Source organism: Podarcis tiliguerta (assembly GCF_965153285.1).
Source record: "Podarcis tiliguerta genome assembly, chromosome: 1".
NCBI lineage: Eukaryota > Metazoa > Chordata > Lepidosauria > Squamata > Lacertidae > Podarcis > Podarcis tiliguerta.
Genome location: NC_139534.1, coordinates 114,198,111 through 114,225,426, shown reverse-complemented (window position 1 = coordinate 114,225,426; position 27,316 = coordinate 114,198,111). Strand labels below are relative to the sequence as shown.

Here is a 27,316-nt window from a genome sequence, read left to right as displayed (position 1 = left end):
CAGCTTTTTTTAGGGGGAATTGTCAAAAATCGCTCACCCGCCTGACCTACGCTACCACTTGCACACGTCACAAAGGCCACCTATCGTCTGTCCCCACAACACCAGAAGCCGCCAATCACCCACCCTAGTGCTGTAGTGACAGCCAATCAACAACAACCCATATCACAGACACCAATAACATGCCAAATACCAGCTTGACAATTTCCGGCTCGTGACACAAACCAATCCCAACTTCCAAATATGCACTATCCATGTATAAGAAGACACCCAATTTTGGACATAATTTTTAAATAAAAAATGCTCATCTTATACACAGAAAAGTATGGTATATGATATCCATGCCCCATCTACCGAATTTCTAACCACTGCAGTAGCCCAGGAGTTGAACATATGTTGGACACTTTCACAAAACTGAGAATCACAACATGTGAAGTCTCCAGCAAGCAAAGACCCTTAGCTTACCCTCTCATGTGTATATATTGCTATGAGGCTTTTTTGGTTTTTAAGATTTTTACTAAATCTTAGATAAAGATATTTCATAAAGGCCATATTTCATAAAGATACTGCAGTGTCTGCTGTGCCTAATTTCTGAAGGAACCAAAAACCTGGCTGAGTGCCAAGACCCCTGGAATCTCACACCAGTTGACAAAGATTGGAGCAGCCTGTAATTTCTATTATAGCAATTGAATTGGGCGTGCTGGGGTTTACTGTACTTTATGTACAACCTCTTCAATGATACCATGTTCTTTGAATAATCATTGCTACTATCCTCTTTGTTTCACCTATTAGAATTCAAGAACCACATTCTTTAAGACATGATATGTCTAATATTCATTCACCCATTAGCTGAGAAGACTCAGCATATGGCATCAGTGATTAGTCAACATCAACTTCCCTTCCAGGTTTTCAGTTCTCCATCTCCAGAATGCACGAGTTGCCAAGACAAAAAAGAACTGCAGATACATATCATTGCCTTTGTGGCAGCAACCCAACTGCTAATTTCAGTACTGATAGCAGAGAGTTATAACATCAGTTTCAACCAGTGTGAATTGTTACTAATCTGTTGTTAGCATTTTGTTATCAAAATTTTAGGAGATTACAATGTTACAAGTTTGACATTGCTTTGGGCATAGTTGCCACTTCTGATTGTGCTTACATTCTCTACACAAAGAGATTAGAAACACCCACAGAAAATATGCATATGAAGAATAATAATAATACAGGTACAGTCTTATTTCATCTGATAAAGGAAACATTTTATGCAGAAGAAAAATGTGTTGTCTGTTATACGAAAATATGAGATATTGGGGGGGGGGACGACATGCGCTTATGTGAGCAAGCAGAAACACCCCCACCCCCACCCCCACACAAGACCATTAGTCCATCTTGCCCAATACTGCATGCTCTATCAGAGGTTCTCCAAAGATGTCCCCCCCCCCCCATTTCTGTGGATAGGAAATTCCCGGGCCTCAACCTGAAAACCAGTGAAAGATGCCAGGGAAAAAGTTCCAGCTAGCATGGGGCAATTGCACAATAATTTTTTTTTTCCTTCCCCTTGTGCTGCCTACATTAATTCCACTTATCCCCAGTCTGTTATGGCTAGCAGAGATCAATACAGGGGTCAACATAAGTTTTTGAGTTCACGGCAATCTCAGCAGGCATACCTAACACTCAAGAAATTATAGGTCTACAAGCATCTCAGCAATGGAAAGCAGGTGCTAGTCATATTTCAACCTTTGTTTACACAATGCCATAATACTCCTGCAAGCACCAAACTGCAATCTACATATACTGGACAAAGAAGGTGGGGTAGGCTTGCTGTGTTATTTAACCAAACCACAGGGTGCTATAGCAATCTACAATGTCTATTAAGGTCTTAACTCAATTCACTCTTTCTTCAGTATGGTTTTACAAAACAGAACTTTTCATACAGTGAGTCTCCCTAGGACAGTTTGAGCCTCCCCAGCAGGAAGGCTCGGAGCCCATACTATTCCTCTGACACAGTTCACGCTTGGCCCCAGGTAAACAGATTGGCAGGAGGACAGCAGCCATTTAAAATGTGCAGAAAAGCACACCATGCAGCTCTTCTAGTTGTGGGTGTCTGGTGGCATAAATGAGCACCTCCTCATATAAAAACAAACATCACCTTTTTTCTAAACTTAAAAGCCCCAAACGGTGTAATCTTTCCTCATAGGGGAGTTGCTAGGTTTATGATACAGTGGTACCTCGGGTTACATACGCTTCGGGCTACATACGCTTCAGGTTACAGACTCCGCTAACTCAGAAATATTACCTCAGGTTAAGAACTTTGCTTCAGGATGAGAACAGAAATTGTGCTCCGGCGGCGCGGCAGCAGCAGGAGGCCCCATTAGCTAAAGTGGTGCTTCAGGTTAAGAACAGTTTCAGGTTAAGAACAGACCTCCAGAACTAATTAAGTTCTTAACCTGAAGTACCACTGTACTCTGTAAATGATAGTATGCACTAATGGTGCTGTAGTGAAAACACAAAGCCTAAAAGAAGAATCTCATCATTTCTGTTTGTCTGACTTGGCCCAAGAGAGACACTGAGGGAGGTCAAAAGACATCCTTCTTTCTCAATAGTGGCCCCAAGAGCCTGGGAAGCCCATTTGTCAGACTCACGTGTCTTCCTTCAGAGAGACAGGTGAAAACGTGTGGTTGTTACTATTTTTATATTAATATCACCACTACTATTCACAAGGCTTTGGGAATTGGTTTTTTTGCAAGCTGCTTCTTCTTCTTTATTTTTTTACCCGTTATGAACTTTTAATGTTTTATTATGCTTTGATTGTTGTTGTTTTTTAAGTTGTTCATGTCAATAAAAAAATAAAAGAAATCTGAAGCCACTCTGGCAACTCTCCACACCTTGCTGGGAAAGTCCACCTCCCACTTCGACAGCTAGAAGACCTTTAGAACAAAAGATCTCACCTTACTTACATTGTCTGTCTCAGTTGTCTGGAACCAAAACTAACGCACTCTATACACTTAGTTTAATTTGCTGCTGTTCTCATTAAGATATCTAGTTACAAACTGGCCTTTACCTGCCACAAAGCTTGTGTCTGAATTATTTAATGGGCTAATTCTACACAGGTTTCCTACTACTTCTGTTTTAAAGAAGGGAGTCCTTACATTTCAATGGTTTATTTAATTTACCATTAGATAGTCAACATGATTAGCCCACTGTTGTTTAACTATGATTAAATAAAAACAAGAATTGGCTGCATGCTACTGTAGCTATGTATCATAGTAACCTTGTTTACCAAGATCAGCTTGCTCAATCCAAGTTTCTTATTCCTTTGTTTTCTGACGAAAGAACTGCCAGCAAGAATGGAATAATTCAGACAAATGGCTATTTTGAGACATTGCCAAATCAAGTGTATGCCGGTAACCTCTTTCTTTCTTTTTCAGAGTTTATTTCACCAAGTTCAAGCTTTAATTGCTGTTTGCCAACAGAAAACTCCCCCTCTCACAATCTTAAAATTAAAGAAATGCTATAAACATAAGGAAATATATCTCCCGTCTAGAAAAGCTTTAGCTACACAGTACTAGAAATAGTGGAAAGCATTTCCTTAATGGCAAGCTGACATGCTGTTTCCTTCTTACGGAAGAAGTAATTGGAAATCACCAACACGCTTGTGTGGGTGTTCATCCTTCCGCTCATGACTTTGAAGCTAGAAGCCCTTTTCACACATTAAATGGAAGGAAAGGGATGCACCATCCCTCCTCTTGATCTCCATATTCAGGGGAAGGTAAGGATAAAGTCTACAAGTTTACAACTTGCACTTGTGTAGTCTCTCTCTGCATTACCAGGTGCCCTCAAAAAGGAAAGGACCCTAATTGTGCATACAGTTCTAAGTTTTTAGACTCTACTTGGACTTTCCACTAAATTAATGTAGGATAAGGTTATGGACAGTGGGTACGATACCTGCAATGTACACGCAATCATAATCAGAAAAGTTCTAAAGATTCAAACATGCAGAAATAGCACACACTGCAGAACTTCCTGGATTGTACCCCTTTGAACTACAGGTAAGGGAGGGAGATCTCATGTTTTAAACATTCTGAAAGCCAGTACAGTGGTACCTCGGGTTACAGACGCTTCAGGTTACATACGCTTCAGGTTACAGACTCTGCTAACCCAGAAATAGTACTTTGGGTTAAGAACTTCGCTACAGGATGAGAACAGAAATCGTGCTCCGGCAGCATGGCAGCATCAGGAGGCCACCTGAGCTAAAGTGGTACCTCAGGTTGAGAACAGTTTCAGGTTAAGAACGGACCTCTAGAACGAATTAAGTTCTCAACCTGAGGTACCATTGTATAGCAAACATAGTGCTGGACTTGGACCAGGAAATTCAGAATTCAAATCCACACTCAATTGTGACCTTGAATCAGGCACTGGTCCTTAACCTACTTACTTCACAGGGTGGGTGATAATACAATAGGGTAATATGATCTAGTGAAGCTTCTAGGCCTTTAACTAAAAGCTTCCTGCTTGTAGGGTCTTCTCATTTTATTGCTTCCTGTTCCATGTGAGAACAGCAATTAATACCCCTTGGTTATCTTCAACTCCTGATGAGGCTTTAATGATCTATTCCTTTCTTCACTTTTTCTTTCTTTTATAAAGTTTGCTGTAAAATAAAATAAAAAAGAAATGTAATAATTAAAGGCCCCACCCCACCCCAATTCATCAGTTCCCTCAGCCCCACTGTACAAGAAGCAATAAAAGAGGTAGAACCTACATTGAGGAATCTATTAAATAACATTGTGGGGAATCTTGCAGTATTTGCTTGCAGGTAAACACTACAGAAGTATCTTGGTCATGAGGTGCAGCACTGCTGGATAATACAATGTAACATTTAGTGTTCCATCATGTCCTACAGTTTTTGCCGGCAAAAGTTCCACTGAGGTATAAAATGCTATCATGAATGGAGCTGTCTGCAGATCAATGCGAAAAGCGTATCTAGAGTAGGCTAGGTGTGTGATAATGTACAAAATTTACATACTGCTTGAATGCAAACAGAATCTCTAAGCAGTTTACAACACACACACACACACACACACACACACCTGTGGTCACCCTGCCCACCTCCACCATCACCAGTAGTGAAGCAGCAGCTTGAGATCTCCTGGTGGAATGACAGATGGACACAAGAATGAGAGGCTGGCAACTATTTACAGTTGGACTCATGCACACTAATCAAGAGCTCTGCGACTCAGAGCCTTTTCAAGTACACATGGGAGTCTTTCATGAACATAGTCTGCAGATGCAAACCTGACAACTCCGTTAAAGATGGGTCAGCACTTCAAAGAAGGGAATGCTCTAGCTAGGGCAATGCATTTTAATGGTGCACTTTGTGTACCTCAAATTGCTTGGCCTGAGTTGTCCTGCTTATACTGTTATGGGGAAAACTGTGATTCAGGCGTGACGTACAGCAGAGGCAAAAGTATGAATAAATCACTGCTGTGTGTGTCATATTTCAGATAAATGTGCAATCCACAAAATTGCACATTTTATGTCACCGTGAGGGAATAATTTTAAAAAACCATTTTATATCCAACAAGCTGATCTAACAGCATGCACAGATTGTGCTATAATTGTACAAACCAACATACAGCAAACTTGCATCTGCTTTTATCAACATCTTACTTTTTCCACATCACCCTTATGTGCAGTAGAATGGTACAAAGATAGAAAGTTTATGAGCACTGCTTTGTCACCTTACAAATACGGGTTGATTAGATCCAAGCAAACTGTAGCAGCAGGTGAAGCTGGCATGTGATTACTTCACAAACGATTATCACAAAATCTGCCTAAAGTGGAATGATCTGTAGTTCATTCAATATGAGTGAGGTTAATGTAAATGAATACTATGATGAAACAACCACACCATACTTCCCTGCATGCCAAACTTTACAAAGTTTCACACAATCCACGTTCTTGGAATGACAATTTGTTCATTTAAATCTTCAACACTGAAAACATGTATGTTCATGACTCAAATCTTAATTTAAAGTGATGTAAACTGGTGCAACTTCTTTAAGGATTTTCAAAAACATTGGTAAGAAACCTCAGGACCAGGGACTGAATGCGGCCCTTCAGCTCTCCAAAAACTCTTCAGGCCTCTTTCCCAAGCCACACCCCTACTGAGGCCACATACACACACCCTGCTCCATGCTCTCCTCAAATGAAGACGTTCAAGTTACAGAATATTTGAGCCTATTCCAAATATTAGCTATTTCATGTCTATGTGTGTGCTTTTATTTATCAAAAAATTAACTGTTGATAACATCTGCTACCTTCTGACAAAGTCAAAGAGCACCATTCTCTCAGTTCTTCCCAAAATACCACCTGACAGGACCATTTTAATGTCTTATTGTCCTTCCATTCTCTTAGTTGCCACTTTTCTGGACCTTAGCTAAATAATGGGATCACTAGTTAAGTTTAGGATCCCCTCCCCACCCACATTATTTCAGCCTTTTGAACCGTCTCCATTGCCCAGGATCAGGTTCTCAGAAGTAACAGCTACACCATATCAAGCTAAGCTGCCATGTTTTCTTTTTTATTAGGTGTTAGCCATAGATCAGAGATAGCTTTCTTACAGAATGAATGAATCATTTAAGGTGACTTTGCTTTCTTGCCACAGCTGATTCATACTCAGCTTTTTAAAAAGTGCTGCACTTATATTAACACAGCAATGAAAAAATGGTGGTAAGTGGTTATTTACTGAATAGGCCCAGGTCTCATTTAAGCCACTGGAAAGGTTTCATATATGTAGATCATAGAGGTAAAGGTAAAGGGACCCCTGACCTTTAGGTCCAGTAGTGGCCAACTCTGGGGTTGTGGCACTCATCTCGCTTTATTGGCCGAGGGAGCGGGCGTTCAGCTTTCGGGTCATGTGGCCAGCATGACTAAGTCACTTCTGGTGAACCAGAGCAGCGCACGGAAACGCCGTTTACCTTCCTGCCGGAGCGGTACCTATTTATCTACTTGCACTTTTGACGTGCTTTCGAACTGCTAGGTTGGCATACACACACTCAAATAATTAATGAAACAAATATCTAATTTATCATTTTTGGAACTTCATTTTTACACAGACATATATATCCTGGAACAGATCCTTGCCTAAGCCATGTTTAAATCAATAAAAAAATTGATTTTTTCAGGTGTATCTGAAGAAGCATACACACAAAAGCTTATACCCAGAACAAACTTAGTTGGTCTCTAAGGTGCTACTGGACAATTTTTTAATTTAATTTATTTCGACTGCGTCAGACCAACATGGCTACCTACCTGAATCTAGAATGATGTTGAAATCAGGGAGACTTAAGTGAGTTGCTACCAACATTTCCTTGATTTCAGTGGAACTCTTGCTGTAACTAATTTTCTCTGGATCGGGGCCTCTCATCACTTTCATACACTAAAATTCCAGTATTCTGAGCTCAGCCAACAAAATTGTTTCACCTACTAACTTAACTGTCAGTTTTACTGCATTTTATTGTAATTCACCATTTTCCAAAATTAAGATTGCTGTGTTTTATTTCTTTATGCGTATCTTAATGACACACACAGGGACAGGGCTCAGCTGGTAAAACTTCCAGTAAGAGAATTAACATCCTTCCACAGCTGGAAAAGAAAATCACAGTACAAAAACATCTACAGTGTAACAGTTAAGGATGAGCATTAAGGAATGCCCAAGAGCTGAACTGCACACTCAAAAATATATGAAAAAAGAAAATATAATACTCTTGGTGGATCAGTCCAACGGTATACAAAAACCAAAGGTACTAGCAGAGTTCTGCTTTTCCTATCATTCATTGCTATCCCCCAGCATCTTAAATTTTAGAGATATCAGGAGAATAAGGAGAATAAGGAAGTACTGCCCTGACCACCATAAAATCTATTAAATTTACATTATATGCAAAAAAAAAAAAAAATAGTTTGACTACTAGTAGAGACATGTTAAACGAAATGTTTTTTTAAAAAATAATTAAGCACATCACAAGTGAGGGTGACATTAAAAGGGTACTTAATGTGCTGCTAAAACTGTTTTCAACCTGTGAATCACAAATAAAAGGAGATAAGAATAAACCTATATAAAAACGATATACTCAACATGCAGAATAATTTTCTATTCTTATCTATCCATATATTATTTCCCCTACTTGTTTTTTCTTCTCGTGGTCCAAAATACAAATATATATACATAAGCATCCCACACACAATGATAATGAACTCATTCGCCAAGTATCAAGCCTCATGTAGCCAAAATGGCTGGCTGGCATCCTGAACACAAGCACTTTACAATGCAATATTTTGCTGTAGGTCCCATGTGTGCATTTGTGTGCATGTACACACACACACCCCACTACTACTTAAACTGGAAGAAGTAGCAACATCTCACTGCACACCATAATCTTGAAACAGATACTTAATGAAAACAATAGGAAGGATTTTACTGTTTACAATTATCAGTGGAATTTCAGGACAAGCAACGCTGAGCCAGTGACTCATCCATTGCTTGATATCAGTGCAACGCTTCCTGATCCAAAAGCTCGGCTGCATCAGTACGAGCAACATTCTCTCTGCTCTTCCTCCCAGAGCTAACTATTTCATCTGCATGCCTGCATGACAGCATAACTAATACTTTCAGTATTGTGTACATGGCATCCATATGGGTCCTTCACTCTCTCCTCCCCCTTCTCTGGTTCAAGTGTATTTGTTCTGAAGCAATAATTAATTTATCTTCAGTGCAAAAAGTTACAATTACAACAAACATAAAATATCATGGGTCTTTAAAATGAAAGGCTGTCCCTGACTTATTACAAACTCAGGATCTGGTAGAATCTGTGAGTAGGTGACCTAAGGGACACAAATATTGTCAGCTCGACAGCCAGCGTTACAAACTTCCAGAAGTGCTGCAGTGGGTATTTTGCAACACATGTGCTATTTCTGCCATAAATGCATTTCCAAATGCCATGCAAAGCCATATCTATAATGTGCTTCTACATTCAACACAATTGGTTCAGCATCAAGATTGGACATGTTTGAATGCCACCTCTTGAAGAGGAAAGGCACCCTCTGTCCATTGTCTTACTCTGGGGCAACTAGGCTGGCTATCAGGAATAGTTGGTCCCTGTTTTCCATTTGTGCCCCTCTCCTGGATCCTTTCCCTTGTACAGTGGTACCTCAGGTTACATATGCTTCAGGTTACAGACGCTTCAGGTTACAGACTCCGCTAACCCAGAAATAGTGCTTCAGGTTAAGAACTTTGCTTCAGGATGAGAACAGAAATTGTGCTCCGGTGGCACGGCGGCAGCAGGAGGCCCCATTAGCTAAAGTGGTGCTTCAGGTTAAGAACAGTTTCAGGTTAAGAATGGACCTCTGGAACGAATTAAGTACTTAACCTAAGGTACCACTGTACGTAATACTTTTCCAGCTTTGATGAATACTCTGTAATAGCTGTAGAAACCCTGACAGCACTGTTACGCACAACCATTCATGAAAGCTACCTTTGTGAAAGAGTAACAAGGCTTCCCTTGCCAAGATCCCCACCCCCATCCGCTTCCCTCAGATGATCACATTTTCTCATCAAACTAAAGCCTCAAAGTGCATGAGGAACAAGATCCTTCCTCACTGAAGGGTCGAGAGAAGAAATTTGGCTTACATATTTGGACCATTTGGTACATCAGATGAATGGTATGATCCTAGGCAATAAAATGTATGACTAGATAAATGGGCACGTTAAGATTCTTCTTCATTTTTACCATGAGTGGCAGCTCTAATGACTCCTCACAAGGATAATGAGCAGCAAACAGTTTCTCCCCCAATCTTTAATAAGAATACGTAATACCCCAGGAGGCATAACCCATTGGTTATGTTATTCTTTGAAAGTGTAAGGCCTTGGTTTTAAAGGGGAGGGGAGAATGCAATAAAGGAGGCGGAGGAGTATTGAGCATCAAAAAGTAATGACCTGAGGCTCTCCCAAGTCAGAAGCTAAGCCCCAAGAGGCAAGACCTATTAGAGCTTACGTTCTAATTAGGTGGTCTGAGAGGCTAAAGTGGCTTTTCCAAATACATATGGAACAGGATAACAAAGCAAAAGCAATGGAAGTCAAATTCAAGAACAACAGGAAAATATCATAGTCTGTGTACTTTTCCTTATAAGAACTTCTATACTGGGGCGGGGGGGATGATATTTAGAATGTTACCTTACCACATGCTCACATCATTGTAACATTAGTAATCATAAGGGCTGAATGCAATTGCATGTTGAACTGCTTTTCAGAGGCGGATAATAAAGCCTAAAATGAAGTACAGCACTTGTATAGCACAGTGACTAAGCAATGAATCAGAAAGTTCCACATTCAAATCTCACCTCAGTTGCCAATATTATCTCCGTTTCAGTCCCCATTCCTATCCCTAGTATTATGCATGGAGATAATAATACTGATCTACCCCACAGAGTTGATGAAAGGATGACAAGAGTATGTGAGAACATTTTGAGTATATACAGTGGTACCTCGGGTTACAGACACTTCAAGTTACAGACGCTTCAGTTACAGACTCCACTAACCCAGAAATAGTACTTCAGGTTAAGAACTTTGCTTCAGGATGAGAACAGAAATCGTGTGGTGGCAGTGGGAGGCCCCATTAGCTAAAGTGGTACCTCAGGTTAAGAACAGTTTCAGGTTTAGAATGGACCTCCAGAACAAATTAAGTTCTTAACCAGAGGTACCACTGTATAGCTACTATTATGACCATATTTTGATCGGTTAAAGAAAAAAGGCAAAAAGGATAGTAGTAAGCTGTAAGTATGAACTAGGAGAAACTGCAAGGAGTAAGCAGCACAAGCAAAATGCTAGACAAAAATGGGAAAATCAGAAGTCACCTTAACTTGCAAGAAAATTTGGTATGTGTTGATCATGTGCAAATAAACTGCAAAGGCAGGACACATAAGCACAATGCTTTCTTTTGGGGCAAACTAGGAAAAGATTGCCAAATTTTGGCACAAAAAGAATAGGGCAAAACGTATTCCAATTGAAATACCCCAGGGCAAGTTCATTACCTATCTTTAGGCACCAGGCGAAAACATTTCTCTATAACTAGTTCTTTGGCTAAGTAACATTCAATGACCTTTTAAATGTGTTTGAGAGAGGGGTATTATTGGTTTGTTTTTCCTTTTGCTTAACTATGTATTTTGCGTTTTTATGTTGTGAACCGCCCTGTGAACTTCAGATGAAGGGCGGTATACAAATTTAATAAATAAAATGTAAAATAATTAATAATGTCTGCAATGCTCTCAGGAATGTATTTTAGAAATAATTGGCTTTTTATTATTATTACAGATTCATTTTCATATAAGATTTTTCTCTCTTCCATCCAACCCGCCAATTTGGATATTTCAAATTAATTTCCCTTAACATTTTGGCTGTCAATTGAGTATGTCTCTTTGTACATTTTGTATACCTTGTGCATGCTTTCTGTGCTGTTTCTAATAAAAGTATTTCCTGGTGCAAGGGGAAGGGGGTGACCACGGGCGTAGCCAGGATTTTTGTTGGGGAGGCAGGCTTTTGTTAGGGGGGCAGAACCTAAGATTTGCATTGATTTGGGGGGGGGGCAGGTGACTCCCCCTGCCTACACCCATGAGGCTGATTGGTGGCTGTGTAAGAACTCCTGATCCCTTGGAGCAATTCTTACTTGGGACAGGTGACCAAGTAAGTGGCTTTGTCAGAGATGGGATCCTGGGATGAACAGGTCAATGCTATTTCCTATTTCTCTAGTACAAAACATGAAATCAGAGTAATATAAAGTTCCATGGGTTGACCAATCAAGTCAAATGACCTCATTATTCCCATGTTGTCTGGGCACAACTTGTCAAATATTTTTTCTAAAAGGTTACCTTCAACACATTCCCCCCCTACAATCTAGATTCAGAAAGCACACTCATTTTTACACATTTCACACAAAAATCTTCAGATTTCAAAATAAAATGGAAACTAGCAAAGTCTGGAGGTCAAATGTCCAAATAAGGCAGGCTTCACTTGCAAGGCAAAGAAAGAAAGAAAGAAAGAAAGAAAGCTCTGCTGTTTGATGCAGCACACAGTGGCAGCAACTTGTTCACCCTGGGTCAATTTGCGGATTTGCACACTACAATTAACTAAAAATTTCTACAAAAGTAGTCCTGTCATCTATGTGCTGCAAAAAGGGGATAGGTAGATGGGCAGGACCTACATGCATACAACAATATGTGGAGCAAGCTTATTTTCTCCTGCTCTGGAGGATAGGACTCAGACCAATGGCTTCAAATTACAAGAAAAGATATTCCAACTAAACATAAGGAAAAACTTTCTTGACAGCAAGAGCTGTTCGACAGTGGAACAGACAGCCTCAGGAGGTTGTGGGCTCTCCTTCCTTGGAGGTTTTTAAGCAGAGGTGGGATGGTCGTCTGCCATAGATGCTTTAGCTGAGATTTCTGCATTGCAAGGGATTGGACTGGATGAGCCTTGCAGTCCCTTGCAACTCTACAATTCTCTGATTCTAGAAAAGATTCTAAAAAGCCTATGTGCAAGACAGAGGCAAGGAGGAAATGTCTGCCCAAAGCTCATTCTTGCACCCTACTACAAGTAGAGCCTGTGTTCTGGGGAACAGTGTGAACCAGCCCATAATGAAATAATGTCCAAAAGTTATGTAATAATGCTAGAGATTCAAGGAGAGAATCATACAGCAAAAAAATAAAGAAAGAACACATATCAGTCAAGCCAACAGCATGCTGGTGATGTTCAGCCAGAAATATGACAAGAAATGTCTAACTGGAAGAAAATAGAATTACAAAAAACAACAAGCAAACAAACAAAACTAGTTTATAGGGGGGGAAACACAACCCATTTTGTTGCAGTTGTTACAGAAAAGCCTGTTCTGAAAAGTATGGTCAATCAGGAAGAGGTATTCTATGTGCCACTGAATGTACAGAAAAAACTAGGTGAGGTTGGCATCACTGGTCGGGGGGGGGGGGGCACGGGGATGCACCAAGGAACAACTAGACTACCCAAACAAGAAAAGCATGCTAAGTGTTGCTACACTGATGACACTCGACACTATTTCACCACGTGTCTCAAAAAGGAAACAATTAAAAGCCAAATGTACATACCTCAACCAGAGGAAAGGAACACTCGAAAGAATTTGTGTCCCACCAACACGAGACTACAAATTGACCTAATTCTCATACCATAAGCCATAAACCATGGCTTACTTGCGCAAGCAAATTGCTCTGGTTTTGCCCCGCCCTCTTCCTAGCTCATGCCAGGAAGGAACAAGCCATGACCTTTGGCTTAACGTTACAATCAAAACAGGGACCAAGGTTTGTTGGAACAAAACAGGATCAGACGTAACTGTTGTAACACTAAACTAGAGGTCATAGTTTGCTTCTCCCCAGTGTGATCAAAGAGCGGAGAAACAGCTCAGTGCATTCATAGCAAACCATGAACTAGAGTATATTATGGCAGGTGAACTGGGCCACTGTATAGTAAAGTGGGGGGGGGGGGGTCAAGAAGAATACAAAACCAGTTAAGAATCCTCTTAAACTCTTAAGAACTGTTAAATATAGCTTAGCAATTATCTAGCTACATCAGCAATTATAAAATCTTATCTTAATGAGACTTTTTTTGTTTCAAACAATATTTGAGGCCTGCAACCTTCCAATACAATTGCATTATTCTCTTTCCCCATCTCTGACAGCTTGCAACGTGTTCTATTCATGTGAGGCCAAAAAGTGGCAGAAATCTGCCTTGCACATCAGAGTGTGCAAACGCTAAGGGTAGGCATAGAATCACCAATGACAGCCACCAGAGTGGCCTCTACCACAGTGATTGGTGAGCAGACAATGGTCCAATCTCTGCTTACCCAGTCAAGACACAGAGATATTGGATTGTGTGGAGGTCAGTTCCTTTTGGCTGCCCAAGAAAAGGAGATGTGGCTCCCATTTGAAAAATAACAAACTATGGTGCAAGAACAATTTTTCATTATTTACCATATCTTTTTAAACAGGCCCCCCAAAGTTACTAGCCTCCTAAAAGGTTTGTAGCCTGCTAAGAGAGGTTGGAGCAGCAGCAATGGAGTGTTCCATCCAACCTCTGTCTGTCCATTCGCTTTCCTGTATACAATTCCTTTTCATCTAAGTTGACCAGGCAAGTGATTAAATATGAGGTGGTTTGCAGACTGGAGGAACAATATTCATGAGGTGGAGGTAGTAGCCATGTACAAAATTATTTTATGTCTCCAAACAACGCAAAGGTCACCCAGAGCTATGGAACCCAATATCTGCATGAACAGTATACTATTGATAACACTGAAAAAGGTAAATGGTGAATTCAAGCAAGTACTTCCAAATCACATGTGAGTGAGATAATTTAAAAAAACAAAAACAGAGCAAGATGATGGCTATTGCCAGATAGGAACTATTATCAGAAGCATAAGTGGCAGATAAAAATGCTGGCTTAAAAAGTGACAAATAGATTATATTAGCAGAGCACATTTTAAAGACTGAGACAAACATGGCTCTGGAGCACTCTAAAAATAACTGATCAAACTGAAAGGAAGCTTACAGCTGGCACTTCAATTAGTGAGCATTGTATAAAAATGCAAGTTTAAATGAAAATCTTTCAGAACAGCACCTCCTTCAAAGATGATATCTACATAAAAGTCAAAGGAAGCCCATGTTTCGGACAGTTAATGTTCAAGGCAGTTAAACATCGGTTAAGTAAGCATTTCAAGAGACTGGGTGGGGAAGGGTACCAGATATGACTGTGTCAATGTTATCTGCATCTCTGCATTTCTCAGGTGCTACACAACAAATCCTTTAAAACATTAAGTTGTACTATAGAGTTAGTCAATGTGAAATCTTATTAATATCACCACACAATTTGGTGACCCTCAAAAAGAAAAACAATAGCAGCCCAACTCATCAGAGGGAAGGAGCATAGTAGAAAGTAGCCAACTTAATAGAAAGTAGCTAAGCATCTGTGCATGCCCATTGATTCTTCATGCTACTACATGCATGAAGGGCCTTATACAAATTTAATAAATAAAATGCTACCATCACACATTTTAAACTTTCTTCCATGGTGTTATTCCAAGCCTATTTTTTTTATTAAAAAACCCTTTAAAAAACCCCATGAAGCATGGAGATGGAAACATTTAGATAAAAAGTAACATTAAAAAACCCTCTACAACGTTATCTGAAGAAATACCTGAGTAGATATACAGCCCTTTCAATATCATTGAGTTCTTCATCAACTGTCAATCTCTCTATTTCTTCTGGTGTCTGTCAAGTGTGAAACACAAATTAACATAATTAACCTCTCAAGTCCATGCTTGAATCTGTTAACAACTACTTCCACCCCAAGTTTACAGTACATAAATATACTTAATCATTGAGATCACTATGACTTATTCCTGAGTGACTATGCCTAGGATGATGCTGTTAATTATGTTGTACAGCTCGAAACACAAATAAGTTAAATCAGAGTACATGAAATTAAAAAGATGCCAATGGAAAATGAATTCAAGTGCTCCTGCTTAATTGGTTATGAAGCTGTCTTGTATGAGTCAGACCATTGATCCATTTAGCTCAATATGATCTATACCAACTAGCATCTGCTTTCCAAGCTCTTAGGTAAGGGTCTTTCCTGACCCTGCTAACTAGAGACAGTAAGACCTGAAGCTAGGATTTTGTGCATGCAAAACATGTGGTCTATATCTGTCCCCCTCCTCAGTTTCTGAATCAGAATGTCAGGCTGTAATTTTTAACTCACTTTCTCTGGAACAGTCTCCTGGAAGTCTATAAACAGTTCCAGGGTTTTGAGGCCTTTGGTTTTTAATACTCAGAATCTCTGTTAACATTTCAAAAATTAGGTAGTGCACTTTTTTAAAATCAGGAATAGTCCCCCCCCACACACCATTTATTAAACTACATCCTGAAAGAAAGGAATGGGAAAGGATCCCAAATTATATAATCACAAAACCTATTTCAAGTTAAAGCAGTTTATATCTAGTATTTCTTCCCCCACCTCACACTTAAAACCCCATTTCTGAAATAATTCTACTGTCAGATGATATGATTTAATACCCTTATCTGTGCAAACTATCTCTTCATTGTAAAACAAGCTGAGCCTGCATATAGCAGATAGTAGCACCATTTATTTAATAGATTCCAATCTGAAATAACTGCAGTTTGATTAAAAAGTACAGTTTTATAGAGAGAGAGAGAGAGACAGAGGTATACCTTTAGACTCCTGCGTACTGGCCTTTCAATAATAGTAAGTTCCTGCAGATCTTCTATATAACCAAATAGGTTGTTCTGGCTAAAATCCATTTTGTAGGAGAAGATGATTATCGGATGCATGTACTAGGTTGGAGCTCCAGTCTTTGACAAAACCAGGGTTGTGTGCAAGCTTCACATTGCACTGAGGCCAGAGAGAGGGAGAGAGGGTGGGAGAGAGAGAGGAGAGAGCAAGCAGGCAACAAACACCCTCTTCTCGTCTTAAAAGGATGCACTGGTGGAGGTGGGCGAGTAGAGGCTGCTCTGCTGCTGCTGCTGCTGCTGCTCTTGCTGCTTCCTCCTCCTCCTCCTCCTCTTCGTAGGACGCTACTGAGCCCCCACCGCCCAGGAGGAGCCTCAGCAAACACAATGCGGCACCAGCACAGCCCGCCGCCGTTGCTGCTCCAAGAGCATCACTCGCCACTCAGCCCAGGCTCCGGCAAGGAAACTTTCACTCCTGCTGCTTCACTTTCGCCTCAGTCCCTCCACCGTTTCCAGGGAGAAGGAGACACCAACATCTCCCTTCCTCCTCCTCCACCTCCTCCACCACACATACGCATATACGCACGCCCTCCTTTCACTTCGCTCCTGCTTGCTTTTCTCTCCCTCTCTCTTTTTGGTGGGGGCGCTAAGGGTGGAAATGCAAGGCGTGGGGGCGGGGGGTGGAGGCGGATCTGAGGCTGCAACTTTTCTCCTCTTTGGCCCAGGAAAGGAGGCAGATCTTCGGATCCCCTGCTCCAGGACAGATGGGGGCAGGTGCCCACCTGAAAGCTAACACTGAAGAGGGTTTTGCAGTGGGGGGGGGGGGGAATGGAGGAGAAATCGACAACTTCTTCCCCGAACGAGTGCAAAGGGATTATCGGTTTGTATTTTATATTGTGAATTTAGGGGGCGTGCGGATTAGAGGGACCTGCACCCCCGCAAGAAGAAGGGTTGGTTAGGGAGGGTAGGCGCCGTTTCCTAGATGCTCCAAGAACAGGGGAGAAGATTTCCCGGGGACGGGGTGGTTTGGGTGGCAGAACGGGGAGGTGGGCGAATGACAAGATCTATAGCCCTTTTTTTTTTTAGGGCTGGAAAGATGGATTTGGGGGTGGGGCGCTTACGGAGGGAAACGCAGCGACTCTATCATATATATAAGCCCGAGAGTGCGGTGCGTTCCCACCCCCGCCAAAGGAGCGGCTCTCCTGCCTTCCCGCCGCCCCCGAAGCGCAGCGATTCCCCCGCCCTCCTCTTGGTGACGGGCCAGGATGGGGCTCCGCGAGCGGAGAGAGAGACAAGAGAGCGCCAAGCCGGGAAGGCCAGATGCCAACCCCGGGAGATGCTGGGCCACTCAGGGCCCTTCCGAGGGACGCGGCTTCATGGGCCCAGGCGGGCTGCCTGCTTTCCCTCGCCCTGCAGCTCCCAGAGGCGCCGCGCTCCCTCCCCCGCGACTCGAGGAGCCCGAGGGGCAAGGGAGCCGGAGCCGCCTTCGCCTCCGCGGGCAGTGTGGCAGCGCCGAGCCCGTCGCCAGGGCAACGAAGCCGCTACAGAGGCCCCGGAGGGGCAAAAAGGGCCGACCCGAGCGCGCCAATATCGCAACGCGCCCGGGAAGACCGTCCAGGCACATCGTATATACAGTATTATATTATGTATGACGGGGCAAGGCTCCGTTTCGGCTTAATTTGTTGTTTCCCACCCATCTCCATGAGGTAAATTTGACATTCCCGTTTGCCACACGAGCCTGCCTCATGAGGAAACTAGCCGCCGCCGCCTGCTACGCTCACTGTCAACCCCTTTGCCCCGCTTCAGGTGATGAAGAATAAAACGGCTTTTTTAATCCACGGCTGCTGGCCGTTGGTTGGCTGCGCTCTTCCCCCTCAGGAGGGGTGGTGGTCACGTGCTCAGGGACCAAAGGCCGGCCCACCTGTAAGGCAAGGTGAGGTGATGGCCTCAGGGGGGCGAGGATCAGGAAGGGCAGCAGACCTGGCCCCCAAAGAACGCATCACCTGCTGACACAGCTACAGCAGCACACTCTGTGAAAGCCAAATCTGCTCCTTTATCAGCAATACGCACACACCACCATGCCACCTGTACAACAGGCCTCACAATGGTTTGCCTTAAGTGCCAAAATGTATTGGCCCTGCTTCCCATTGGGATGTCTGGTTGGGCGCTGTGAGAACAGGAGGCTAGACCAGATCTTCTTCTTTACTGAATTCATATACCACCCTATACCCAGAGGTCTCAGGGCAGTTCACAGAACAAAATATGTAATCAAAATATAGGCCACTGGCCTGATTCAGCAGAGCCTCCTTATGCTCTTGGGCCTCTCATGCCAAAACAAACAAACAAAAAACCCCAGCAAGGCAGCATAGAGTGGTATTATTACTTCCCTCAGTCTGGACACTACACTTCTGATGATGCAGCCTAGAATAGCATTAGCTCTTTTCTTCCCCCTCTTTTTTTTTTGCTGAGGCGGCATCACACTGTTGGCTTAGGTTAAGCTTGTGGTCCACCAAGACTCCTAGATCCTTTTCACATCTATTGCTAGCAAGCCAGGTGTCTCCCATCTTATATTTGTTCAGGTGGTTATCTGTGTCTAAGTTTAGAAACTTACATTTGTCACTATTGAAATTCATCTTTAGTTTTTTGCATCAACTCAGGCCCATTGGCCCCTGTAATGAGACAGGCCACCTTATGGGCACATACATCCAGGTGGGAGCTTCATTTGCAGGCTGATCTTTGGTCACTGACAACAGTTAGGGTTGCCATGTTTCAAAAGACTGAAGATTGTGGAGCTTTTTTTGCAGAATCTCAAAAAAAGAAGTTTTTGAGCTATTTTTAAAGCTGAATCTCAGCTATACCTGGGAAATTACGGACGTAAAAAAAAAAAAAAAAAGGCAATAAAGACCTATCTGGAAGCACACTGAGAGTTGCTTTGGTTCATGGTAGAGAAATAGTTAAATGTGGTAGTGTTTCCTCACTTCTGCACCCCCAGGCAGGATGGAACAAGTCCTAGATGTCTATGCAACTTGCCCATACTGCTGTGGGGACATAAGCAATTTCTTATTCCACTGCTTATACTTCAGAAGTCACTTTTAAGAATCAGGCGACTCTGAATATGCAAAGAGACAGGAGGGACAACCCCTTTGGAATGTGCTACCCAAGGCAAACCTTTCATGCTGTTTCATGTTAAGGTTGGGCCTGGGGGTGGTTGCTTCTTAATTAGGCATGTCAAAATTTATTTTCAATAATAAGATGTAATGGAAGACTGAATACACTTTTACTGGCACTTTATATATTTATTGGTGAGCCTGCCAATTTAATTAGTCAATTAACTGTTACTTTTAACCAATAAATGTCAATTAATCTGTTAGCATAGAGCACTGGAGAATCAGAACTAGATTTTCAGCTTACAGATCCTACAAAGGGCAGAGTGAACTGACATTCCCTGGGGAAAATTCTGCCAAGAGTTGCTAGGAATAAATATGGAGAACCAATTTCCTCAATTTTGTGTTCTCAGTGGGCTGGGGGACCTCAGGCCCTGGGGCTGGATGTGGCCTTCCAGGTCACACTGTCTGGCAAGCACAGAGTCTCCCAAGTCCATGCACCCCCACCAGCCCTGCAGTCTCGAGTTGTTTTTTGTATGTTTGTTTTGCCTGGCTGGAAGTTTTCCTCTTCCATGGAGAGATCTGTGAGGAGGGTACAGAACCCTCTGAGTTGTGTGTGACTAGAATGTTGCCATCAGCTCAAAGGCAAGAATTGCATTTGTTGTTGCTCTACACAGCACAGGTTTGTGCACATGTACCATACCCCATGGCAGCAGGGCCCCCGGACTCTTAGCTTTCGTTTTAAAAAGTAAGGAATAATAATCTGAGATATACTTAATGTTGAAAAGAAACAGGGTTATACCACAGATAGGCTAAAAGGATTAAAATGACATACACCCTGAACATGCAGACACTGGCCATTACTCTCCATGAACATAGATAACAGTGCAATTCTGCCCTGACATCTTCATGGCTTGCATCCTATTGTCTGGCATTTTCTATTTGAGTTGTGACTTCATTCCGTTTAATACTGCATGTGCCAAACAGGGCTGCATTTCTATTGCACCCTGCTGAGTTGCATGCACATCTATCCCACCTACATAGCGCTGCCATGCAGTTTTGTGGAATCTTTCATATTGTTTTATATATAAATTCCTTGAAAGCTCTCTAGAGCATTACATCACAGGCCTACCAACAGAGTTTTGAAAGCATCTCAGGAAAAGGCAGAAATAAAGAGGAACAAACAGGGACAGTTAATTTATCAGGGACAGGTAGCAGAAAACAGGCACAGTTGGTCATGGATAGCAAGCGTATGGCACCGGAGATGAGCATTTGGGAACAGCAGGCGAGCAAGGTTTGAAACGAAGGAGGGGCATGCTTTCACTCACAGTATGGAAAGGCCTGAGTGCTATTGTACAAACGGAACAGCATTGATTACAGGAGATACCTCCATTTATACAGATGGATTTAGGGTTACACCCCAAGGCTACAAGCCCCAAATTACTCTGCTGTTGCTGAAAGCCGTACTGAAAAATGATTTCAGTAGACGCTCTTGCGCTCAAAATGCTTTGCTGCTAGTGCATTGCCTCTCTAGACTCCTGTAACTCTTCCTTTTCCTCCATGTTATGCTGGATAACTCACTACACTAACAGGAAATGGTAGACCGACCAACCCCACAAGACTTGAGGCGGGGGGAAATCAAATTATGTGAAATATTATTTGACTTCATGCACATTCTAATTATACTTTTTATACTAAGCAGACACTAAGATGCAAGAGAACAACCAGTAATGTTTCTGCAAATGAAAATAATGAAACTATGAAGCAGTAGTTTCTTAGCAACAAACTGGAAGCTGTGTTAAGTAATGTTCTTATTTTTATCAGGGCTTGTGTGTATTGGCAGTTTGGCATCTCTATTCTAGGAATTTTTATACGTGCAGATATTTCACTTCCCCCACCCTCTCTCTTGCCATATATATGAGGAGGTTAAAATGACAGCAGTGATTGCTACCTGTTATCCAGATAGGTGCATTGTGCATTTAGCAACTGCCCAATATGTAGTAATTCAGCTAGGGCAGTTTTTTCTGTAGATTGAAAACAGTAATGAGGTCTAGTCTGTTGAAGTTCTAGCAGTTGTGCAGCTTTTAAAGGCACAAATGTTTCATCAAGAAAAGGAGAAAGAAACCAACACTTAAAATGACAACATATTTAAAGTAGGAATTTCACCTAGTGAAAACAGTTTGTTTTACTAATGTAGGAAAAGCCTCAAAAGTACCATCTCTTTTTTCCTTTACCAAAAACACATGGGCTCTACTGAATGGTTTGCTCACAGTATCTGTATGTGTTTTGGCTACAGAGACCTTCATATCCCAAGGGCAAGCAGGACTCCAGTCCTATGAAGAAAGGCTACACCACATTCAGAAGACAATGTAGCCTTTGTCAGTTGTCACAGTTTGTGCAAGAGAGAGCAAGGCAGCACCCTTGACACCCACATCCCCATTGGCTCTACGAGTCCTAATTTGGGAGAAAAGTGGGATATAAATGCATTGAATAAATAAACATGATGACCCTCCTGGATCAGGCCATGTAGACCTCCTATGGGAAACCTGCAAGCAAGCTGGAAATGAGTGCAGCAGCACTCTGTCCAGCTGCAGTTCCCAGCAATGTGTAATTCCCCTACAATCCAAGTGTTTTGTGGGTGCATGTCTATAGAGCTAAGTCTGCTCTACATGCATCAACTCCCACTGGATGCAGAACTCTATTTAACTCTATTTATGCTTCATTCTGCCCTTCATACCATGGGCATCCATGGGGTAGGGGGAGTCCTCACCAATCTCACCCACCTCTGGATGAACGATAATTTAAGGATCTCTAGCAGTTCTAGAACCTAAGGTATAAGACAAATTTGTATGTGCACTATTCTTTCCATTCTTTTTATATAGTGAGAAACTGGCTTGCCTTTCCCCTTCAGTGTTTTAATTGGTCAGCCTTCTCCTCCAGAAAAACTCCTACAGACTCCCATGCTTCACACAATTGTTAATCACATAAGGGGACAGGAACTAGGACTGAACAGGACTACTATTCCCTATCACTACTACTATTATTCAGAAGAAGCTATGCCAATATTATAAGAACTTAGCACCAGGTAGGGCCAACACATTTAACCAACTGCACCTGGTGGGTGGAAGTTTATATGCATCGATCTGGAAGTTTGCAAATCACCTGGGAAACTCTTCTGCACAGCCCAGGTGGAGCAGATAAGGATACCACCATTGATAATATCAAAAGCTGCTGAAAAGTCAAGGAAAATGAACAGGGACACATTTTCCCTGTTTCTGTCCTGACAGAGGTCATCATACTGAGCAATCAATGCCATCTTTAAATATTTTAAGGGCTGTCACATGGAAGAGGGAACATGATTGTTTTCTCCTGCTCTGGAGGGTAGGCCTCGGCTTCAAGTTGCGAGAAAGGAGATTCCAACTAAACATTTGAAAAACTTTCTGAAAGTAAGAGCTGTTTGGCAGTGGAACAGACTCCCTCGAGAGGTGGTGGACTATCCTTCCTTAGAGGTTTTTAAGCAGAGATTGTATGGTCATCTGTCATGGATGCTTTAGCTGAGATTGCATTGAGTTGGACTGCATTGCATTGAGTTGGACTAGATGACCCTTGGGTCCCTTCCAGCTCTAAGGTTCTATGAATGCAGTTAGTTCCTCTACCACAACCAGGTCTAAACCCCAACTGTAATGGATTTAGAAAATCAGTTTCCTCCAAGTGCGCCTGGATCTGGTTTGTGACTCAAGAACCTTGATATTGGTTGTTTAGTTGATATTGAGTCGGAGACAATCATGAACACGTTTTGATAACTTGAAGGCAGGCATTATGGCTCAGACAGAAGTTATAATAGTATGGCACTTAAATTCTGGACTATTGTGATTTTTTTTTTTTTTTGCTTCACTGAAGCCCTTAAGGCTTTATATACGCCTTTCAAAAAGGTCCTCATTTTTATTCATCATTTGCTCTCTAAATTTCAACCGTGTCTTCTAAGCTGAAATCAAGGAGGCTTACAAAACACAATGAATATTTAAGAAACACAAACATAATCATTATCATAAAACCTTGATGTTCTGTTAACAAGGTGGCACAAGATCACATTACATAAAACCACTAAATAAATAAATAAAAATGTGAGCCAGTCTCTCAAAAGAAAATGTCTCCTTGAGGTTCAAAATCAATTGACACAAGCAATTTCTGTGGAAGGGATTTCCTCATAAGGTGATTGTAGTAGCATTGAAAAATTATAGGTAGAAACCGTTTTCCAGTTAAGTTGCAAAGAAGAGGCTTGACAAAAAAAATTGTTTAATTCATTAAGGCCCTGAATTCTTTTTATGTAACAATGTTTGTGCAGCTGGTAGGGAAGACTGGGAACTTCAAGTGTTACAACTTTCAAATTCTTTAAAGTGAATTGTACTTTAAAGAACTGGCATGATATGTAATTCTGTCAATGTGAAGGCATAATGCTTCAAGGAGGAAGGAGTCAAATGTGAAATTGCTGATCTTCTAACGGAAACACATAACTTGTCCTTCAGATCAGCCTCCATTCCTGAAGAATTGTAAAGAAGCCAATTTAACGCCAGTATTTCAAAAAGGATGCGGGGGGATCCTGGAGATTATAGGCTGGTTAGCTTAACATTTTTCCTGCGAAAACTGGTGGAATTTATTGTTTTTTTTTAAAAAGTTGCCAAGCATATAATGAACCTTGCTGAAGGAGGGCAAGCATGGCTTCTGAAGGACAAGCCCTGTTTCACAATGCTATTAGAGTTATTTAGAAGTGTCAGTAAACATATTGTAGATCAAAGTCTTTTTTATGTTGAGTTTAATTCCGCATTTTTTCATTTTTACTGGACTTGAGCCATCCACTTTGAGGAGCTGCCAGGCAAGGTGCCAGTTTGCAAAACAAACAAATAATAAATTGGGGTCGTCAGTTCTTTGTCATGATAGATTTTAATAGGGTTCACAATTTTTCCAATGGCTTCTGCAGCTGTGCCAGTAAGATAGGACAACTTATGTGTTGCCAAAAGGGGGGGGGGGAGGGAATGCATCACACAAAAAGGCGGCCAAAAAAATTAACGTAAACCTTGCATAGTCTAAGTTATATTTATAGATGCACATTTATAAATAATTACTATAATAATTACTAGAAACACATCTCACCATAACTGAGAAGATAGTGGCTTGTGTGCCTGCTCAGTCTCCTATCCGGATGGTAATTGCTGATGGGCATCTTCAAATCCCCTGCTCCTCTTTCTCTAGTTTTTTTATTTTTAAACTGGACTACCACAGATCCTAGGGCTTGCCGATCAGAAGGTCAGCGGTTCGAATCCCCGCGATGGGATGAGCTCCTGTTGCTTGGTCCCAGCTCCTGCCAACCTAGCAGTTCGAAAGCACCTCAAAGTGCAAGTAGATAAATAGGTACCACTCTGGCGGGAAGGTAAACGGCGTTTCTGTGCGCTGCTCTGGTTCACCTGAAGCGGCTTTGTCATGCTGGTCACATGACCCGGAAGCTGTACACCGGCTCCCTCAGCCAATAAAGCAAGATGAGCACCGCAACCCCAGAGTCGGTCACAACTGGACCTAATGGTCAGGGGTCCCTTTACCTTTACCTAGGACCAGAGAGCCCTTCAATAGGGCCTTCTTGACCTCCCTTGAAATAGAGGGCTGTAAAGTTGGACACATGGCTACCCTACTGTAACAGCAGCTTGATCTGTAGCTATTAGCAGATGATAAAATCTTTCTCCTGCTCTGAAAAGCACAATCCCTGCAGATCAAGCGTCTGTTAAAGGCACAGTTGCAGAAGCCACCTGAACAGTCCTCCTCAAAGCCTAAAGAGTTGGCAGAGTGGTTCAATCTCCTTATGCCTGTGCCTCTGAGGTAATGTATAGTAATGATTTACTAGGACAGAAAATGGTTTCAAGGTGCTGCTTTTCAGCCTCTCTACTAATACGGATGCATCAAGGAATATTTTTCAAGCACCCCGATGACTGAGAAGCAACCGGAGATAGTCTTAGAGAGATGAAATCATACTAATTATTGCAATAATTGCATTTCACAGTCTGGCCCCATCCTTTCCCATCCAGAAATCTCCTGTTTGCTGTCTCTGCCTATGTGTCATAGTATAAGAGAAGCTGTTCCGGCCATCTGTCTGTCTTCATGCTTAACTCAAAAACTCTCCATTGTTTCTGGTGTATAATTTAAGCCGTACATATTCTTTTTGCCAAGATCAACCTGCAAAATGCTCTCCATCGCACAGGAGAAAATAACATGCTGTGTCTTCTGGCAGTGCACTTTAGCTACTTGGAACACCCCACCCCACCCCGCTCATCATGTTACTCTCCACATGCCCCTTCTCTCAGTGAAAAACACCGGAGGTGCGGGGAGGGCAAGAGGAGGAGAACAATAGGAAAAGTAAGAGAAAATAACATGGTTCTTTCTTAGGTGAAGCTTGAAGTGACATTCAAATCCATACAGCCATTGTATTAAGAACATTAACAGCCTTGCTGGGTCAGAACAGCAGACACTTAAAGGGAAATGATATAAGTGCACAGCACTCCAGAGGAGTTCTGCACTCCCTGTTCCCTAATTCTATCAGTGTGGTGAGGACTATTTTAAGGTTACTGGATGCAGCGGAAGATGGGGCTGCTCCCATAACAGCTGGGCAGAAAAGAGAATTCCAGGAAATGCATCTTCACATTCACATCTGTCCAAGGCTACTGATGGGGGAGACTGCTGTTGCATTCATGTCCTGCTTGGGGGAGTCCCAAAAATACCTGGCTGGCCACTGTGAGAGCAGGATGCTGGACTAGATGGCCCTTTGGCAGCCACTTGACTCAGTAGAACTATGACTGCAGGCAAGAACTGCTGCTCCATCAGCCCGTCACATATCTGTACAACATGTCAGGAGGCTAGCAGGCCAGCCACACCGCCAGCCACACGTGCAGCAACCATGAGAAGGGGGACTTGTGTATACAGTGGACGCTTGGGTTGTGAACATGATCCGTACGGAAGGCACTTTCGCAACCCACAGTGTTTGCAACCCACGAGTGTCACGATTTAGCAGTACTGCGCATGCACAAGCGCCGAAACCCAGAAGTAATCATAGAATCATAGAGTTGGAAGAGACCACAAGGGCCATCAAGTCCAACCCCCTGCCAAGCAGGAAACACCATCAGAGCACTCCTGACATATGGTTGTCAAGCCTCTGCTTAAAGACCTCCAAAGAAGGAGACTCCATCACACTCCTTGGCAGCAAATTCCACTGTCGAACAGCTCTTACTGTCAGGAAGTTCTTCCTAATGTTTAGGTGGAATCTTCTTTCTTGTAGTTTGGATCCAATGCTCCGTTTTGGTAATCGTTTTGGTACTTCTGGGTTCGGTGCAGTGCGCAACCCGAAGCGTCTGTAATCCGAGGTATGACTCTACTGACATAGGCACTCACAGCTCTTCTGTGTAAGGATGGTATCCTGAGTCAGAGTCCTTTCTCAGATGGAGAAATGTGATGTGCATTGGTACATGCACAGGGCTCCTGCACATGGTCACCCAATGTATGGTTGCTGAGGTGGAGATGTAGCAGCAGGGACCAAGACTGGTTTGTGATGCTCCTCAACCCTCATGTGGGCTTTAAACCCATGATCGAGCAATAGCAAAGCAATGCACACACACACACACACTTAGCACTGAACAGGATGCAGGTGGATTAGGTAGTGAGGTTTATCTGCCCACCTCTCCCAGTTGACTCCGCACCAGCTGAAGTTGGGATAGCTATCTGCAAGAAAACCAACCAACCAAAGGGCATTCCTGGAATCTGGGGCAACCAAGCTGTTTCCACTGCTTTCACTTGACAGTATTAGATTTAATCCAGGCCTATATAATCCTGCCTGCACTTTTGCCATATCCATCCTGAGC

At 42.3% G+C, this 27,316-nt stretch overlaps 1 protein-coding gene across 2 annotated transcripts in view; it reads right to left on the bottom strand.

Annotated features, from left to right (window-relative positions):
- PPP4R4 (protein phosphatase 4 regulatory subunit 4) overlaps positions 1 to 18,124 on the bottom strand; it is a 77,676-nt gene extending 59,552 nt beyond the window's left edge. The window contains exons 1-2 of one of the 2 annotated variants that reach the window (XM_083435214.1): positions 16,297 to 18,124; positions 15,263 to 15,336 (exon numbers count right to left, since the gene is read on the bottom strand). In XM_083435214.1, the coding sequence (XP_083291340.1) occupies positions 15,263 to 15,336; positions 16,297 to 16,416 (194 nt within the window). In that variant the 5' untranslated portion in view covers positions 16,417 to 18,124. The remainder of the gene's footprint in view (positions 1 to 15,262; positions 15,337 to 16,296) is intronic. The other variant, XM_083435213.1, reaches the window with a different exon arrangement.
- Positions 18,125 to 27,316: the final 9,192 nt, after the last annotated feature.